The sequence below is a fragment of the Engystomops pustulosus genome, chromosome 9, assembly GCF_040894005.1.
Source record: "Engystomops pustulosus chromosome 9, aEngPut4.maternal, whole genome shotgun sequence".
NCBI classification, from domain to species: domain Eukaryota; kingdom Metazoa; phylum Chordata; class Amphibia; order Anura; family Leptodactylidae; genus Engystomops; species Engystomops pustulosus.
In genome coordinates this window covers 6565296-6584600 of record NC_092419.1, presented here as the reverse complement: position 1 = coordinate 6584600, position 19305 = coordinate 6565296, and the positions used below count along the sequence as shown (strand labels likewise).

The following is a 19305-nucleotide window of genomic DNA, read 5'->3' as shown; positions in this document are numbered from 1 at the left end:
CTGCTTAACATCAGCAGTGTGAAAGGAGCTTGGTTATTGGCCTTGTGCGCAGAGCGGTGCGCGGCGATTCTCATTATGATCGCGAATCGCGATCCTGCAAATGAGCGCGTCGACCCGCGCGCTACACATGATAATCGCCATGCGTACTTTTACGCATGGCGATTATTTTGGGGGGTAATCGTGCCTCATCACGCGTCATAGACGCGTGGTGAGGCGTTAATGCGACCTCTGCCCCCGACGTTGGGCTTCACATGCTCTTTGTCAGTCTAGGACAGAGGGCATTTTGTGCTGACCTAAAATGACCCATCTAGACCCCCCCCCCCCCTCCCCTCAGAGGCAAATTTTTAAAGGGACGTTTATAAGCAACCCAATATTTTTCGAGAACTGGACTTGTATTTAGACCGCCCCGGCCGTGACTCAAACACTTCAGCTCTATCCAAACACAGGGCTCTCTTTGTCCTGCGCAGGTCAGCTCCCTCCTGTCACACAGTCGCACAAGCGTGAACATTGCTGGAAGAGGAAAGATACACAAAAGTATGGTATAAAAAAAGCCGCGAGTAAACAAGTCTACAGAAATAGCCAGACCACTGCGACGCTCCGTGTTTGTTCTACAGGAGTAGTGTTTACCGAGAACTTGATACGGAGAGGAACGGCCATTGTGAGCAAATCCGACCTATGGACAACGCCTAATGGAGACCGTGTTATAACGAGGCCGCTATATAACGGGGACCTAGACCATTATACAATGGCTTTATTGCTTAGGCTTATGGGCTAACATTATGATTGATGGGGGCCTCTTTGCCACGAGAACAAGAGTCCGTGGTAACCCCACTGCACCCCTGAAGAATGGAGCCACCAAGCTGGACACAACAGCAACTATTCACTTTCCCTGCACTGCCTCTGCAGGCCAAATGAGGAATTACATGATGTCTACAGGTTGGGTCCCCTAAAAAATTAAAAAATATTCTGCTACTTCACCAAAATAAGAGACTGTAACCTCTGTATTAGCTTATTGGGTCCTAAACTTACTGCGAATTCCTGTGGACTAAAATATGGAATAAAAAAAGAATTTTTTTTCGTTTTACAATTAATCAAAATCAATTCCGTAAACTTGGCCAAAGTATTCAACGCGTCTCCTCAGTCTCCTCACGTGTAGCGGAAACGAGCAGGAACATTCCTCACTTTATTACATGCGGAGAAATCGGACACAGATCCATCCGTCATACTTTGCCACGACTTGTAAAGTCAACGGCGTCCAAAATAAGAGGGTTTTTTTTCCTGTTAATTTCATTAATTGCGGAGCGTCACGTGGATCTCGCTGACTCATTAACCAGCAAGTCTGAACCTGGCTGACTATTTATAGCCGCTGGTTAATGGGTTTAATTGAAGCCAAGACTAAACACACAGGCTGACGGCGGCCTCGTTCTCTCCGTGATAAAGGGCGTATTGTTCGGGCCTGGGGGGGGGGGGGGGTCGTGCCTTTGTCTTGTTTCACTAGATTATCCCCATGTACTGGCCACCGACTAAATGCCTCTATTGAAAAACACATTTCCTAAAATACACCTAATGGTGGCCTCGGGGCAGGACCGGTGTACATCACGTCTCTCCACCGATGGCTCCTTCAGCCGACAGGGACTTCTTTCTACCGCTTTTCCCTTCGTGACGGCTGAGCATGCATGTGGTTTTAATCTGAAGAGAGGAATACGCCAGATCCGGTGTCTTATCTCCCTAAAACATTGACCATTGGCGGGCAGAATTGGGATAGGAGTTACACATTAAGGGGTCGGATGGACCCGTGGATCAGGTTTAGCCAAAAATTATCACAACCAGGAGACGGTCTACACAGAGCGACATGCGGGTCCATCCAGATTGGTTGTTAAAACAGTTGGTTCAAGAAATGAAGCAACAGCGACGTCCCCGCCGCTACATGGCCGACGTCCCCGCTGCTGCAGAGCCACCCTCCCGCCGCTACATGGCCGACGTCCCCGCTGCTGCAGAGCCACCCTCCCGCCGCTACATGGCCGACGTCCCCGCTGCTGCAGAGCCACCCTCCCGCCGCTACATGGCCGACGTCCCCGCTGCTGCAGAGCCACCCTCCCGCCGCTACATGGCCGACGTCCCCGCTGCTGCAGAGCCACCCTCCCGCCGCTACATGGCCGACGTCCCCGCTGCTGCAGAGCCACCCTCCCGCCGCTACATGGCCGACGTCCCCGCTGCTGCAGAGCCACCCTCCCGCCGCTACATGGCCGACGTCCCCGCTGCTGCAGAGCCACCCTCCCGCCGCTACATGGCCGACGTCCCCGCTGCTGCAGAGCCACCCTCCCGCCGCTACATGGCCGACGTCCCCGCTGCTGCAGAGCCACCCTCCCGCCGCTACATGGCCAACGTCCCCGCTGCTGCAGAGCCACCCTCCCGCCGCTACATGGCCGAAGTCCCCGCTGCTGCAGAGCCACCCTCCCGCCGCTACATGGCCGACATCCCCGCTGCTGCAGAGCCACCCTCCCGCCGCTACATGGCCGACGTCCCCGCTGCTGCAGAGCCACCCTCCCGCCGCTACATGGCCGACGTCCCCGCTGCTGCAGAGCCACCCTCCCGCCGCTACATGGCCGACGTCCCCGCTGCTGCGGAGTGTCCTGTGGCACGGTTAGGACTCTCTCGTCCCCCGGCTGCTCTCGTCCTTGCTTCCTTCCCCTCCGATCAACGCTGAAATCTCAAGAGCCACCGACTGGGCAAAAATCAAGACCAAAGTGGCGGAGAAAGTGGCAGGACCAGGCCGTGGCATGTGAAATTCTAGAATTAGATTGGTTGAACGTACGTGATCCCACTAATACATGAGGTGCCGCCTGACCCACATCTCGTTGTCTGCTTACAGTCGCCACAGGACAAGCACACGGCCTGTACATCCATCTTACCCATAATCAGTAACGCATTCGCCTCAGCACACGTTCAGATCCTTATTTTTTTTTTGTGGGAAAAACATGTCCGCCGGCAGGAGGCAGAAGACGAGGTGTGAATCTCGGCCTAACGAAAATTCTCAACGCCTTAAAAGTAGGTGAAGATCAGATTAGTCTGCAGGATATTTAGGAACATATGTTGTACCCAGGTCTCATCAATACTGAACTTCCAGGAGGAATAACAGAGGGACGACGACAGAGGCTTCTGAGAAATGTACTGAACCGAGAGGACATGGGAAATATTAGGATGAAACACCCTGCTTAATAAAAGGGACACGGCCGCGCCTCAGTTTGCATTAGTACATCCTTGAGCGTTCCCCGACGGGCACCGCGCCGCCCTGCAACTTCAGCCAAACCCGTCTCGCTAAAGAGCAGACACTCGCTGCAGGCATCAAACTATGTTTACACCACAAACCAAAGGAAGCAAAGTGTTAAGTTTGTCGCTATTCGCAAAATCTTTTTTTGCCGGGCTGGCAACATGGTCGAGCTTTAGAATGAGTCTCACCTCAAAACCAAGGATCAAGGGGGTCTGTCCATGGGGAGGGGAGGGTGGTCCCATTTGCCTGATTTTAAGGGAACCTCCCCTGCAGTGCGGTTTAATTTTACCTTTATATAGGTGGTTCGTAGCAGAATTTACATTCCAAGATTGTAGCTTCTCCGAGCGTGTCCTCACACTGCTGTGCTCTTATCCCTCAGCACTGCAATTCTACACAGCCCCATAAAAAAAAAAAATATATATATATTATATATACACACACACAGTTTAAATACTACAGAAGTCAATCAGAGCTTAGCTTAGGGACTGGACTGTCCCTGGACTGCAGAGAGAGCTATGAGCACAGCAGTGTGAGGACAAATCCCACCTCCCTCCGTACACTATACTTTTTGACACTTCTGCAAGACTCATCGATAGGTGTGATCAAAGCAGTGGTTCAATCACAAGTAAGTATTGGTGACTACCACCACAGCACCGAGAGGAGATTAGTCCTATGGGCACTCGTTAGGGAGCCATCCTGCATGTATTGTTTGAAATTTGAATCTGTGTACAATAGGCGCCCTCTAGTGGTGGTCACAGACTGATATAACTTTATTATTTGACTGGATTTGCACGGGATTTGGAGCCAGAGTTGTTCCTATGACCCAGAGATGTGTCACTTTTACGCAATTTTAATCCAAGCCCAAGAGATTTCAACTGGTTTGATAAAAAATTTTTTTTTTACATTAGACAGTCCCTTATGGATACTCGGGATTCTAAGGTCTCTTGGCTGCTTATTATAGAGATACACAATCCCCGTGGGTTTTTTTTTTTTTTAGGAGAACCAAATCTGACAACAAATGATCTCATTTAGGATCAATCCTGGACACAGAGCAAAGATCTGGCGGCCGTATAAGAGTCGGGCTCCCGCGGTGAGGAGCAGATCCCTATTGTACCGCACAATGTCTTATCTCACCGCACGCATCGTTTAGCAAATGTTGACAAACAGACGCCGGTGTTTGCCGACTGATAGAAAGAAAAAGAGAAATCCGACGCCAAAGTTGAAACGATTGTTTGGATACAGAATTCAATATTTGCAGGTTACGGAGATAAGAAAAGATGGTGACAAGCGGGATCGGCAGGACAGACAGGCCGGGGGGGAGGGGGGACGTAGGGAATATGGAGATTCCCTTTAGGAGTCGATCACCTGCTGATGGTTTGTTGTTGAGTTTGCGTCCACCGTGACCATGACCAGGAGACGTCTCCCGTGGACACGTGCGGCCCTGGTCTATCTGTAACATTATACGCAGCCTCAGGACAATCCATCAGCACCCCACCCGTGTGAACCCGTACATGGGTGTAGTCCGATTCCCATGTGCCGAATTTAGAGGATTACAATCTCGATTCACGGAGGTGCACAGACTTGTTGGAGAGCTCAATGTTTCCAGGTCCACACCCTTCTCCTGTTTCATTAAGGTGCCCAAACACTTCAGCGGAGCCTTCAGCAGAGGCCACAGTGTCCTCCTGGGGCACATAACATGGGAGGACAGAGTGATTGGGCATGCTGATCTTCAACATGCCCAATCCTTGTACAATTTTGAAGCCGACATCAGAAGTGAGTGATGCTTACACCCCCCCTGTGTAAAGTGAATGTCCAATAGCTATTTAAAGGGGAAGTAAATTACAGATCGATGACTGGGATCTCCACCGGACGTGAAAGCTTTTTCCCATGAAGCTACACGTCAAGCAAGTCATGACCCAAGGTGACCCATTGCTGACCAGACCAGCGTTGGACAACTCTTTTCTCCTTTCAAGCCCGCAGATCATTAAAGGGACATTCCCACAAAGACAAGATTCTCAAATATACTCAGGATAACAAAATAACACATTCTCCATATCACTGTTATTAACAAATATAATTCAAACCTGTCTATCAGTCCTGGTCTTTATAATTTTGGTCGCCCCTGGAGCCGACCGTAAATTGTCTAAGGTCGGATTGTTCTCATGAATAGCTTCTCTTGTCTGCACGCGGCAGTGCTCTCTGCCTCCTGCTCCTCCCACTGCATTACAAGACCAGCTCAGACACAGGCACTTCCTGCCAGCAAGCAGCCGTGTGCAGAGACTTACTCTACAAGCTACAGGCAGATAAGGCCTTTATCCGGGAGGGAGGCATATAGCAGAGCAGAGCTGAGTTTGTGATTGTGCGTTATATGCATCTCATCATCTCTGATCCGTCCCATGTCCCTTTCCAAGTGTCAGGCACTAGTGCAATGTTCAGAAGGTAAATTAAAAAGTGCAGACAAACCCTGTATCCTGATAATGTAAGCACATTGTCAGCACACAGCACAGTGGGATCATAAAGTTTCTGCTTAGAGAGTTCTCAATTCATGGACCTTGAAGAAGGTTCTATAAACTTTTGTCTACCTGAGGCTAAAGACGACACATTACATACAAAATCGCTGTCAGTCTCCCGGATCCGTTTCTCCATACTTAGTCAAGCGTGCGTGTGCTACCACCAGCAGTCAGCAGGACGGCCCCATCTGCATCTGATGATCAATACGTCCTGGGTTCAGCTGGCGTTCATCTGCTGTATACACAGGAGCGCAGCTTCACGTCTCCGCTCGCCTGCAATCGCCAGAAGCAAAGTTGCACAATGGTTCAAGCCTTTGATTTTGAAATTTTTTTTAATTTTTTTTTTGATTTTCGGTTTACGTAACTTCCACCAACCCGACACGTGAAGTCAGGTCAATCAAACAATTCACAAGAGGATCTTGTGGACCTGCAGTGCCGGGTGATTCATGACATGTATGTTATGACAGATTGTTTCCACTGCGGCCCCGGTTGTGGTTGGCGAGAAGATCAGAGGAGACTATGTGCGACCACGTAGAGGATCGCTCCGCGCAGCCACGGGAGAGCTCAAGCCAGACCACAAGGGCCCCCCTTACACACACGCACTGTGCATACACCCGACATTGGTGACGCCTCCCTATAGACAGCGATGGTGAGACCTCTCTATAAGGTCCCCAGGGTCCTGTGGTTACGCGATCGCTTGAGGAAACCCCCGCGCTTTGCATGTTACGCTTTAACGAGCCGAGAATAAGTTCTACGTACACGAGGAGCAGGTTCTGCCGCGGATGACGCATTTTCTGAAGACAATTATAGATCCGGTTATTATATGGGTTTTTTTTCCACCTTATTAGGGACCGAGCCCAAGCCATAATTACCCATGCACCAAGGAGTCATTTAGGACTGACCGTAAAACACGTGACGTCAATATCGTTTCGAACCCGTCGCTATCCTGCCCTGTGATGCCGTCAGGTCCAGTCATATCAGAGAATTATTTTTCTAGGACCAAAATTTAAAAAAACAAAAAAACAAAGCCCCAGCCCCACGCCCTGTCCTGTCCTCGGAGTCACCGGATTTTAATAACGAGGTTGTTGGGTGCATTATAACAATTCCCACACCCGGCGCACGTCACTCGCCTACGGCAGGTATTGACATCTTGCTATATAAGGGGTTAAACGGAGGGATGACAAAACAACTTAGTCACATGACCAAGAGTCCAATGAGAATTAGGAGCGAATGTCTGTCATTTACCCAGTAGGGGAGGCGATAACCCATCAACGCCATCCAGATGCTCCAGGCCTGGAGGGAGGAGCAGGACTCATGGGATAATACACGGGGCAGGGTCTGGAGGGGAAGGAGCAGGACTCATGGGATAATACACGGGGCAGGGTCTGGAGGGGAGGAGCAGGACTCATGGGATAATACACGGGGCAGGGTCTGGAGGGGAGGAGCGGGACTCATGGGATAATACACGGGGCAGGGTCTGGAGGGGAGGAGCAGGACTCATGGGATAATACACGGGGCAGGGTCTGGAGGGGAGGAGCAGGACTCATGGGATAATACACGGGGCAGGGTCTGGAGGGGAGGAGCGGGACTCATGGGATAATACACGGGGCAGGGTCTGGAGGGGAGGAGCAGGACTCATGGGATAATACACGGGGCAGGGTCTGGAGGGGAGGAGCAGGACTCATGGGATAATACACGGGGCAGGGCCTGGAGGGAGGAGCAGGACTCATGGGATAATACACGGGGCAGGGTCTGGAGGGGAGGAGCGGGACTCATGGGATAATACACGGGGCAGGCCTGGAGGGAGGAGCAGGACTCATGGGATAATACACGGTGCAGGGTCTGGAGGGAGGAGCAGGACTCATGGGATAATACACGGTGCAGGGTCTGGAGGGAGTAGCAGGACTCATGGGATAATACACGGTGCAGGGTCTGGAGGGGAGGAGCAGGACTCATGGGATAATACACGGTGCAGGGTCTGGAGGGGAGGAGCAGGACTCATGGGATAATAATACACGGTGCAGGGTCTGGAGGGAGGAGCAGGACTCATGGGATAATACACGGTCCAGGGTCTGGAGGGAGTAGCAGGACTCATGGGATAATACACGGTGCAGGGTCTGGAGGGAGGAGCAGGACTCATGGGATAATACACGGTCCAGGGTCTGGAGGGAGGAGCAGGACTCATGGGATAATACACGGTCCAGGGTCTGGAGGGAGGAGCAGGACTCATGGGATAATACACGGTCCAGGGTCTGGAGGGGAGGAGCAGGACTCATGGGATAATACACGGTCCAGGGTCTGGAGGGGAGGAGCAGGACTCATGGGATAATACACGGTCCAGGGTCTGGAGGGAGGAGCAGGACTCATGGGATAATACACGGTCCAGGGTCTGGAGGGGAGGAGCAGGACTCATGGGATAATACACGGTCCAGGGTCTGGAGGGAGGAGCAGGACTCATGGGATAATACACGGTGCAGGGCCTGGAGGGAGGAGCAGGACTCATTGTCATTGTATTCATAGAAGCACCCGAGAGTCCGAGACCAAGGCTTGGACCCTGCCCCACCAAAACTTTACAGAGTCATCCATATAACAGGCGGCCCGGATCCAAAACTCCTGGAGCGCCAGGACAGCCGTAACGATTTCTGATCACCGCTTTTAGAATGTATATAAAAGGGCCATGGGGGGGGGGGTCACTTAATTTGTGTCAAAATTCCCCCCTTTATACTGGTGCAGAGATAATGTATAGGTCCATGGGCTGCTCACATCTTCTATACAAGAACTTTCTATAGAAGGAAAAGCTCAATATGAAAGCCGGAAACAACCTGCACCATTGCACCTGCACTATAGCACCTGCACTATAGCGCCTGCGCCAAGTCTGAGGCTAAATGTACCCCCCCCCCCCCGGGGATCAATGAAGACTGCACACTACTATGTCCTACATCTAAACAGGCAAAACAATATCCACCACTAAGAAGCCAACCTATGGCTCTGCAGCAGGCGGGACAATGCTGGGTGTTGTAGTCTCCCACCAGCTGGAGAGCCGCAGGTGTAACAGGTATGACTCACTATAGTAAGACGCGTCCGGGGAAGCTCTTCTACATGACGGGGGGCACACGCCGGTCTGGGCTGCGGCGTGCGCTCCGAAAACACAATCACCGCTGGCAGAGGGGAGGGGCGGCTGCTGACGTTGGGAAGTTGCTCAGTAACTGCAACCCCCAGGAGAATTTTTCCATGACAGAGGAGAAAAAAAAACACTGTGTGAGTGTCGATGTAACTGGTTAACCCCTGACCTCCTGCACACCTGCCCCAGTCCAGGTAAACGACCTGTGGTCCTGCAAGTTCAGGTCAGGGAGAGAGGTCAACGGGGGAAAGATGAAGACTCGGAGCAAACACGGCTCAAAGGGGTTAGAGAAAGCAAAATTCGGTGACCCCGTGCCCTTGTATCCAAAAAGCTGCGGGTCACTTCCGTCTTCCTGACATGTAAATTTTGGAAGATGGCCGTCCTGGCATTTGCATAACCGGAACCCGATGGAACACATATAGGAAACAGAATTTACAGGTTGAATCGAGACGCCGTAGATTTAACGCGTATCCGAAAAATCTGAGGATATTAAAAACCAAACTATAACACATTCACAAGTAAAAATAGTCAAAAACTTGCCATGTGCAATGGTTGACAAGACCCTAAACCTCTGACCCCCTCCACGTGACCCTATGGACATGAAAGTCGGGTGTCAGCAATGTGCAGAGCCCAGAGGGAATGCTCCAGATTCTAGATTCGCATGAATCGGGTTTAGACAAGTTCCGGGGCAAACATTTGGGTTGATGGTTGATCCCAGAAACCCAAAATGTAAATCATGTCCAAGCCCACCACGAAATTTAAGTATAGTCACCTGGCAAGTCCCCAGTGCTCACCGCGCGCCCGCAGCCCTCCACCTACATGAGATTAACTCCTCTCATGGAGACAGATAGGAAGATTAAATATCCACACCGCGCTCCCGAGGCATCTAGGGACACAGTGGGATTATAAAGGAAACCATAGCGAGGTCTACAGGGGAGCGGACGGGGGGTTGCATTGTGGACACTGAATTATTTGCACCCAATTATTTTTTCGATTTCTACATACAGAAGTCCCAACTGGTGCCGCGGATACTGGGTGCTGTAGTATCACCAGCCAATCCCTATACCTTAAAGGGGATGTTACATTTTCAACAATCCTTATCAAGAACAGCGCCAAACACTGTATTGTGTCTTTGTTCGGCATTGCAGTTCAGCCATCATCCTTTGATCCTTGGGACTAAAAGCTTTAGAAAGTTCACGTGATGATGGATGGACCCCCCCACCTGTAATACGGAGTTGGTTCTCAGGTCAGTAAAGGGTTAACCTAGACCTGGGGAAGCGGCTGCTGGAGTATCAGTCGCCTCCCCTGAAGGTGGGTAGATCACACCCTGCTGTTTGTTCTGCCGGGACAGGAATTTCTGACACAGAACTAAGGAATTTCTTCCAACTCCATTCACTGCGAGCGACCTGTATCCATATGTCTCCATACATCCCCCTCCTCCACTGCGAGCGACCTGTATCCATACGTCTCCATACATCCCCCTCCTCCTCCTCCAGTGAGAGCGACCTGTATCCATATGTCTCCATACATCCCCCTCCTCCTCCTCCACTGCGAGCGACCTGTATCCATATGGTCTCCATACATCCCCCTCCTCCTCCTCCACTGCGAGCGACCTGTATCCATATGTCTCCATACATCCCCCTCCTCCTCCTCCACTGAGAGCGACCTGTATCCATATGTCTCCATACATCCCCCTCCTCCTCCTCCAGTGAGAGCGACCTGTATCCATACGTCTCCATACATCCCCCTCCTCCACTGAGAGCGACCTGTATCCATATGTCTCCATACATCCCCCTCCTCCTCCTCCACTGAGAGCGACCTGTATCCATATGTCTCCATACATCCCCCTCCTCCTCCTCCAGTGAGAGCGACCTGTATCCATATGTCTCCATACATCCCCCTCCTCCTCCTCCACTGAGAGCGACCTGTATCCATATGTCTCCATACATCCCCCTCCTCCTCCTCCAGTGAGAGCGACCTGTATCCATACGTCTCCATACATCCCTCCACCTCCTCCACTGAGAGCGACCTGTATCCATATGTCTCCATACACCCCCCTCCTCCACTGAGAGCGACCTGTATCCATACATCTCCATACATCCTTTCCTCCTCCTCCACTGAGAGCGACCTGTATCCATGCATCTCCATACATCCCCCTCCCCCTCCTCCACTGCGAGCGACCTGTATCCATATGGTCTCCATACATCCCCCTCCTCCTCCTCCACTGCGAGCGACCTGTATCCATATGTCTCCATACATCCCCCTCCTCCTCCTCCACTGAGAGCAACCTGTATCCATATGTCTCCATACATCCCCCTCCTCCTCCTCTGAGAGCGACCTGTATCCATGCATCTCCATACATCCCCCTCCTCCTCCTCCACTGAGAGCGACCTGTATCCATATGTCTCCATACATCCCCCTCCTCCTCCTCCACTGAGAGCGACCTGTATCCATATGTCTCCATACATCCCCCTCCTCCACTGAGAGCGACCTGTATCCATACGTCTCCATACATCCCCCTCCTCCTCCTCCACTGCGAGCGACCTGTATCCATATGTCTCCATACATCCCCCTCCCCCTCCTCCACTGCGAGCGACCTGTATCCATATGTCTCCATACATCCCCCTCCTCCTCCTCCACTGCGAGCGACCTGTATCCATATGTCTCCATACATCCCCCTCCTCCTCCTCCACTGCGAGCGACCTGTATCCATATGTCTCCATACATCCCCCTCCTCCACTGAGAGCGACCTGTATCCATATGTCTCCATACATCCCCCTCCTCCTCCTCCACTGAGAGCAACCTGTATCCATATGTCTCCATACATCCCCCTCCTCCTCCACTGCGAGCGACCTGTATCCATATGTCTCCATACATCCCCCTCCTCCACTGCGAGCGACCTGTATCCATATGTCTCCATACATCCCCCTCCTCCTCCTCCACTGCGAGCGACCTGTATCCATATGTCTCCATACATCCCCCTCCTCCTCCTCCACTGCGAGCGACCTGTATCCATATGTCTCCATACATCCCCCTCCTCCTCCTCCACTGAGAGCGACCTGTATCCATATGTCTCCATACATCCCCCTCCTCCTCCTCCACTGAGAGCGACCTGTATCCATATGTCTCCATACATCCCCCTCCTCCTCCTCTGAGAGCGACCTGTATCCATGCATCTCCATACATCCTTTCCTCCTCCTCCACTGAGAGCGACCTGTATCCATATGTCTCCATACATCCCCCTCCTCCTCCACTGAGAGCAACCTGTATCCATATGTCTCCATACATCCCCCTCCTCCTCCACTGCGAGCGACCTGTATCCATAGGTCTCCATACATCCCCCTCCTCCTCCTACAGTGAGAGCGACCTGTATCCATATGTCTCCATACATCCCCCTCCTCCTCCTCCACTGAGAGCGACCTGTATCCATATGTCTCCATACATCCCCCTCCTCCTCCTCCACTGAGAGCGACCTGTATCCATACGTCTCCATACATCCCTCCACCTCCTCCACTGAGAGCGACCTGTATCCATATGTCTCCATACATCCCCCTCCTCCACTGAGAGCGACCTGTATCCATATGTCTCCATACATCCCCCTCCTCCACTGAGAGCGACCTGTATCCATATGTCTCCATACATCCCCCTCCTCCTCCTCCACTGCGAGCGACCTGTATCCATATGTCTCCATACATCCCCCTCCTCCTCCTCCACTGAGAGCGACCTGTATCCATATGTCTCCATACATCCCCCTCCTCCTCCTCCACTGAGAGCAACCTGTATCCATATGTCTCCATACATCCCCCTCCTCCTCCACTGCGAGCGACCTGTATCCATATGTCTCCATACATCCCTCCACCTCCTCCAATGCTTTGTGCTCTGCAGCAGGAGTGTTGCTCCTATCTCCCTCCATTAGTGGCGCCTCCCTAGTCTGCAGGCTTTGGGTGGTATTGCAGTTTATACTCATTCAACATAAGTCATTCAAACAAAAACCTACGGGCAAAAAAAATCAACCATAAAGAATCCATCCTGACAAACCCGGGACATGACTCATAGATCCAGGGACCGGGACTGTGGTCATCTCTTTATATTACTTATCCATGGCCTTCTTCCTTCTAAAATCAACTATAAAATTATACTAATGAGCCACAGGGGCTCAGGAGGTGTTACCAGAGCCCCTCTGTGCTACAACTTCACAGGCTGTTACTCTGCCCCCCTTACCCTGCTCCATCAGCATCCCCTCCCACTCTGCCTGATGTAATCACACACAGAGGTTAGTGGAATTGCTCCTTCACAGTGTAACAGTCCGTGAAGCTGCAGCACTAAGGAGCTCTGGTAACACCCCCAGAGTCCTTCTAGCTCATTAATTGATTTTGGAAGGGAGGAGGCCATGAATAACAGATATAAGCCGGTCCCACAGTCCCGGTCCCTGGATCAACGAGTAATGTCCCTGGTTTCCTTTGATTCTAGGAAATTAACCCCTAAATCACTGACTATAAAACAAAGTTCTAAAACATATCTGTATCGGGGGAGCCTAAAATTCCATGTTATTAGACTCGAGGTCAATACGGAGAAGCAGCCAAAACAATTGGTAAGATAAGTGATTGTTTATGGGAACACAGAGAACGTGGCCCAATACAGGACTCTGATGATCCAGATTAGGCAATGAGGGTGCAGCAGACACCCCCCGGCAGTATCAGGTACATACAGTCCTGGAAAACAGCGCCACACTTGTTTTCAGTTTGTCTATGGTATTGCAGCCTAATTTAGAAGCCGCACTGTATTCTCCGCTGTGCAGAGTCTCATCCCATCCGTGGCGGTCAGTGTAAATTCTTAGGCCACGGGAGCTGGACAACCCCTTTAAGTGTAGTGTAACACGTGTAAATGTGCCAGACCCATAGCATTCATATCAATCCATGGCTGACATGTAATTATAAGAATAGTCGGTTCCCAGCAATGACAAGACGGGGGCCACGTGGAAAGAGCAGTGCAGCGACAAAACAAGAAGACGAAGCAACAAGCGGAAAATAAAAAAAAACAGAAGCAGAAGACAGGAAACAGGAGAAAGTGACTGCACACCCCGACACGTGTAGGTAGACCCGACGCCGAGATCACCCACAAAAATCCCCCCTCCCCTACACGTAGCATCAGATACAATGTATTATGAAGATACATTTTCCCCAACATGGAGGGACATCAGTAGAGATGATCTATTCTACCAGCAGCTCTGACCATACTAAACTGCAGACAAGACCCTGGAGATCTGTGTAATGTTGTGAGCTGATAGTAGCAGCAGGACTGTGATAAAAAAAGGATTTATATTCCAGGATTGCAGCTGGACTTAAAGCAGTGGGGGAGTCTCCCAACACTGCTGCATTCTTAACTACACTGCACCTCCCCCCTCCGCTGTAATATCTAACCACGTTTTGTTAGTAGAAGCAGAACTGTGAAAATTGATTTATATTCCAGGATTATAGCTGAACTTGGAGTGTTCTGCTGCACTGGTGTAGTATCTCTTTACTGAGCACAGCACATCTACTCCCTTTGGCTCCAGGTAAGAGCAGTATCGGGCTTCTGGTTAGATATGACAGCAAAGGGGAGGGATTGGAGAGCATTGTAGCAATTTAAGAACACAACAGTGTGAGGAGACTCCCCCCACTGCTCCAAATACAGCTGCAATCCTGGAATATAAATCCACTTTTCACAGTCCTGCTACTAACAACACACACGCAGATCAAAATGTATGGTCAAAACTGCTGGTAGACCCTGTGAAAGTCTAAAACATCAGAACCCCCCCAACCCCGCCCCCCCCCCCGAGACAGACATCCATACAGATCACTGATCAGACTGATCACGACCATTAAGGTCTGGGGCCTCATAGGTTGATGTGAGCGGCCCTATAGATGGTGGGGGGGGGGGGGGTACATACCTAATGTTTTACACAAGAAGCTCAAAGCAAAAATTAGGATCTCTGCTTGCTGTGCATGAATGGACTTACCTAAAGCGATACACTGTAACCTAACGATTAGGTCCGAGATGTTGCAGCGGATTCAGACGCACGGGTCATGGATATCCATTATACATCTTATCACTTAGGTGGAGCATCCCTTTAAATCCCACCCCCAATGTTGTCTGTTCCCTTATATAACTACACAATGGGTGGGATTACTCCTGTGTAAGCAGGACGTGTCGGAGGATTAGGGTGCCACTGGGAGAGGGATTAACTGATTCACACATCCGCGCCCAGTGTTTCAAGAACAGGTTTTTCCAAGTAACTCTGAAAATAGCGTCCGAGGTGAGGGACGGGTGCGTTTCCCCGCGGTATTTTTAGCAGCGTGTAAATAACTGGAGGAGACAATAAAAACCAGCCACGGATTTCTATTCTTATCACACAAAACAGGCTGTACCCTGCCCCAACGCCACACGCGGAGCGAGACAGAACATCCTCAGCACCGGCACCGGGGCGGAGACTGCCCCGACCATGGCAGCTGGACACGAGAGGGGTGGGGGGCCCGGCTAGGAGGAGGACAATACAGCTGGACACGAGAGGGGTGGGGGGCCCGGCTAGGGGGAGGACAATACAGCTGGACACGAGAGGGGTGGGGGGCCCGACTAAGAGGAGGACAGTACAGCTGGACACGAGAGGGGTGGGGGGCCCGGCTAGGAGGACAATACAGCTGGACACGAGAGGGGTGGGGGGCCCGGCTAGGAGGAGGACAATACAGCTGGACACGAGAGGGGTGGGGGGCCTGACTAAGAGGAGGACAGTACAGCTGGACACGAGAGGGGTGGGGGGCCCGGCTAGGAGGAGGACACTACAGCTGGACACGAGAGGGGTGGGGGGCCCGGCTAGGAGGAGGACACTACAGCTGGACACGAGAGGGGTGGGGGGCCCGGCTAGGAGGAGGACAATACAGCTGGACACGAGAGGGGTGGGGGGCCCGGCTAGGAGGAGGACAATACAGCTGGACACGAGAGGGGTGGGGGGCCCGGCTAAGAGGAGGACAATACAGCTGGACACGAGAGGGGTGGGGGGGGTCCGGCTAGGGGGAGGACAATGGATATTTTGTAAAAGGACCATCTATTATGTAGGACACACCACAAACATCTGCTGGACCCCAACCCCTTTAATAAGTCTACTCCTTTAGCCAACATGAGAGGAGGCTGGCAGTGGCTTACTCCCCTTAACCATTCAGAACACATGCATACTTGGATGAGCTGAGCGTGCATGTGTATGGAGGGGGTGCCAGGATTGTAAGATGCATCAGACGAGGTGCTCAGCCATATAACCGGATTTCTCTAGTGCAGGTTAAGGATGAGACTGGGTTCAGTTTGGTTCATGAAATATGGACCATATACCCGCCATGTTTCATGGATCAATCAGTGGGATGAATAGGATGCAGGGAGTCCGGGTCCCTGCATACTTGTCTTTACAGTAATGACGGCCGACAAGCACCGGATGACGCAGACCATGAGCGAGTCCAACAGGAACCTTTCCTGCTCTTCCGGGATTTACCTGACCGAACCTAGAGTGACCTAATGAACCTGCTGAACTCAGGTCAGTGATTCTGGGTTTGGTCCAGTGAATCCTGCAAGCAACCAAACCTCAGTGGACAAGAGTCTGGAGGGACGGCCCCACCTGTATAGCCATGGGGGCCATAGTGTACTGCGCTACAGACTATGTTAGATGATGCCTGGGACAACTTCTAACTTCAATTGGTTTGCGATGTTCCAGGTTAGGGAGACCACCAGCTCTTCCTATGGAGGGGGGGAGTCACATGACAGCAAGTAATCATGTGATCACGAAGTCACAGCAACTTTAGGAGAGCCCAAGGAAACATCAGTCCTATTGCTAGAGACATAACTTAGCAGTTTGGGAACTACAACCCCCAGAATTCCCGGCAGCCAGAGAATACTGGGAGATGTAGTTTTTCAAAAGATCAATAACCAAGAAATCGCAGACCCCCCACCCCCGCCCCCCAATCTCCGTCCTGTACTTACAGATGCCCCTTGCTCGTCCAGGCCGCAGACCATTAACCCACTAGGCTCCAGGTCGCTGCTGATGAAGTCGTCTTCAGATTCTTCGAAGGATGAAGCCGATGAGAGACCGGAGGAACTGGACAACTTGCGTAGAAAAAGGGAAGGCACCGGGGACCCCCCGCAGCCGCTGTCCGAACAGGGCGACTCTGCCTCGCCCGAGGTGGGAACGTCCAGGCTGAACCCCGATTCATTGAACTGGGGGGACAGAGATGGAGGGACGCAGCGTTTGGGACTGACATCTCGGGTGACGATGAGTCGGGGGATGGTATAAGCGGGGCTATCAGCGTTCATAAGGAAAGGGGGGCCCCTTCTGCTTAGTAGAGTGTCTCCGGGTGATTTGGGGGAATAGTCTGTATCCGGGGGAGTAATGGTTAATTTTAGGCTGCCAATTCCAGAGTCGCCGCTCCATAGCTCCTCCACAGGACAATGATGGGGGGCGCAGCTGGAGCCCACTTTGTGATCAGTCCCAGACACAGAGATGGTAACGCGTGATAAGAGCCGATCACAGGACGATCCAGAGACTTCTCCGGGGGATCCGGCACAGACTCCATGGTGCTTCATCGATTGGTGGAGTCTCTTCTCACTTCTCCAGTTACTGCCGGAGAGGTCCAGAGTCTCCGAAACTTCACTCATCCTACTGATCACTACCGCCTGGCCGGCGCCCTCTACAGGCCGCTCTGCATCTGCCCCCCAGTCACCAGGTGACCCCAACATCTTCTTCCCACCGTCTTCCAGCCAAACTCTCTCTTTTCCGGTATTCATGGCGGCATCGCACTTGGACATATCCCTTCTGAGCCGCCCTCCCTGCCCATCCAGTCTCATGTCAGGGGCTGCAGCAGTTGGTGTACTCGGTGCTGTACCTTCAAGGGTACACAACGGGCTCTGTTCACCTCCTGGAAGGGCAGGGGTTAAATCCGCTGAATCTGATCCAGGTCTTGGGTCTCCTTGTGTACCCTGCGCTGTACTAGGTACCAGGCTATGGCTACTATGGGGCTGCTGTATATGCTGTGCTGTACTCTGTGTATAGGACTGCTGTATACCCTGCACTGCACTCTGTGTATACGGCTGATATATACTCTGTGCTGTACTCTGTGTATACGGCTGATATATACTCTGTGCTGTACTCTGTGTATAGGATTGCTGTATACCCTGTGCTGTACTAGGTACCAGGCTATGGCTACAATGGGGCTGCTGTATACCCTGTGCTGTACTCTGTGTATACGGCTGATGTGTACCCTGTGTATAGGACTGATGTATACTCTGCGCTGTACTCTGTGTATAGGACTGCTGTATACTCTGCGCCGTACTCTGTGTATACGGCTGCTGTATACCCTGTGCTGTACTCGGCTGTTGTGTACTCTCACCCCTGCCTCCTCTGTCCGCTGATAGTGTGCTCTCTATCCCCGTCTGCTCTACACTCAGCGCTGTACTTCCAGCACGAGGCTGCCGCCGTCCCCTTCCCGTCCTCTGCCCCCCGGGTAGCTCCTCAGCCCGGCTTTTGTCTTCCCTTCTCCGCCTCCTCGGGATTCTGAGGCGCTTCTTCCACTCTCCGGCGGAGGAGAACCCTACAGCAGCCTGGGCTGCGCGATCAGAATAGTTTTGTCCCATCACAGTCACCGTTGAGCAGCGCTATCCCCTCCTTCTGCGTAACGTCACACGGCAACCCACCAATCAGGGGCTAGTGGGCGCTGTCCGGCGCCAGGCAACGCATTCAGCGGAGTGTATCACTGCGCAACGCCAACTTTTATTTTACAACTTTACAAAAAGTATCCCTCCGCATCGTAGTGGCTTTTATTTAAATAGTCCGTGGAAAAAAAAATGTCGCTGCAGTTTTTATTTTTCAGGGTTTTCTTCCTCATTCCAGGGAGATTTTATCTCTAAAACACGTCCTAGAGTCTTATCTGTGGAGAAACAGAAATAACACGGAGTGTTAACCGCTGCCTGCAAACAGTGGAAGTTGTTTAACGTTTTTATGACGTGTAAAGCGCAACCCATTCACACTATGCGGTTTCTTTATACGAGGCAATGTTTTTTTTTTTGTTATTGCAAGTTTCTATGTATAAATTGTGATAAATGATGTCATCATTAGGGATACTCACATTATATGTCTGGTATATATGTGTATAAATATACTAGGGCCCAATCCTAAGAATGTGGTGGGCACTGCATGGTTAGTGCCCCCTTCACCCCTTACCAATGCACAACAGCAGGCAGTCTAGTCAGGCAGTGAATACCCAGGAAAAAAACGGTAAAAAATTCAGGTAAAAAGTTAGCAGGTGACTGTCTGTGGAAAAACTCTGCAGTATCTGGGACGGTGTGTGCTACAAATTTTTATGTACTTCAACCAGGGACTGGCGTAGATC

General features: G+C 51.6%; 1 protein-coding gene across 2 annotated transcripts in view; it reads right to left on the bottom strand.

Moving 5' to 3' along the window:
• The window catches only part of LOC140076938 (inositol-trisphosphate 3-kinase C-like), a 33036-nt gene extending 14418 nt beyond the window's left edge, over positions 1–18618 (bottom strand). The window contains exons 1-2 of one of the 2 annotated variants that reach the window (XM_072123742.1): positions 18155–18618; positions 16904–18103 (exon numbers count right to left, since the gene is read on the bottom strand). In XM_072123742.1, coding sequence (XP_071979843.1) covers positions 16904–18103; positions 18155–18550 — 1596 coding nt within the window. In that variant the 5' untranslated portion in view covers positions 18551–18618. Of the gene's footprint in view, positions 1–16903 lie in introns of both variants that reach the window. The other variant, XM_072123741.1, reaches the window with a different exon arrangement.
• Between the last annotated feature and the right edge of the window lie 687 nt (positions 18619–19305).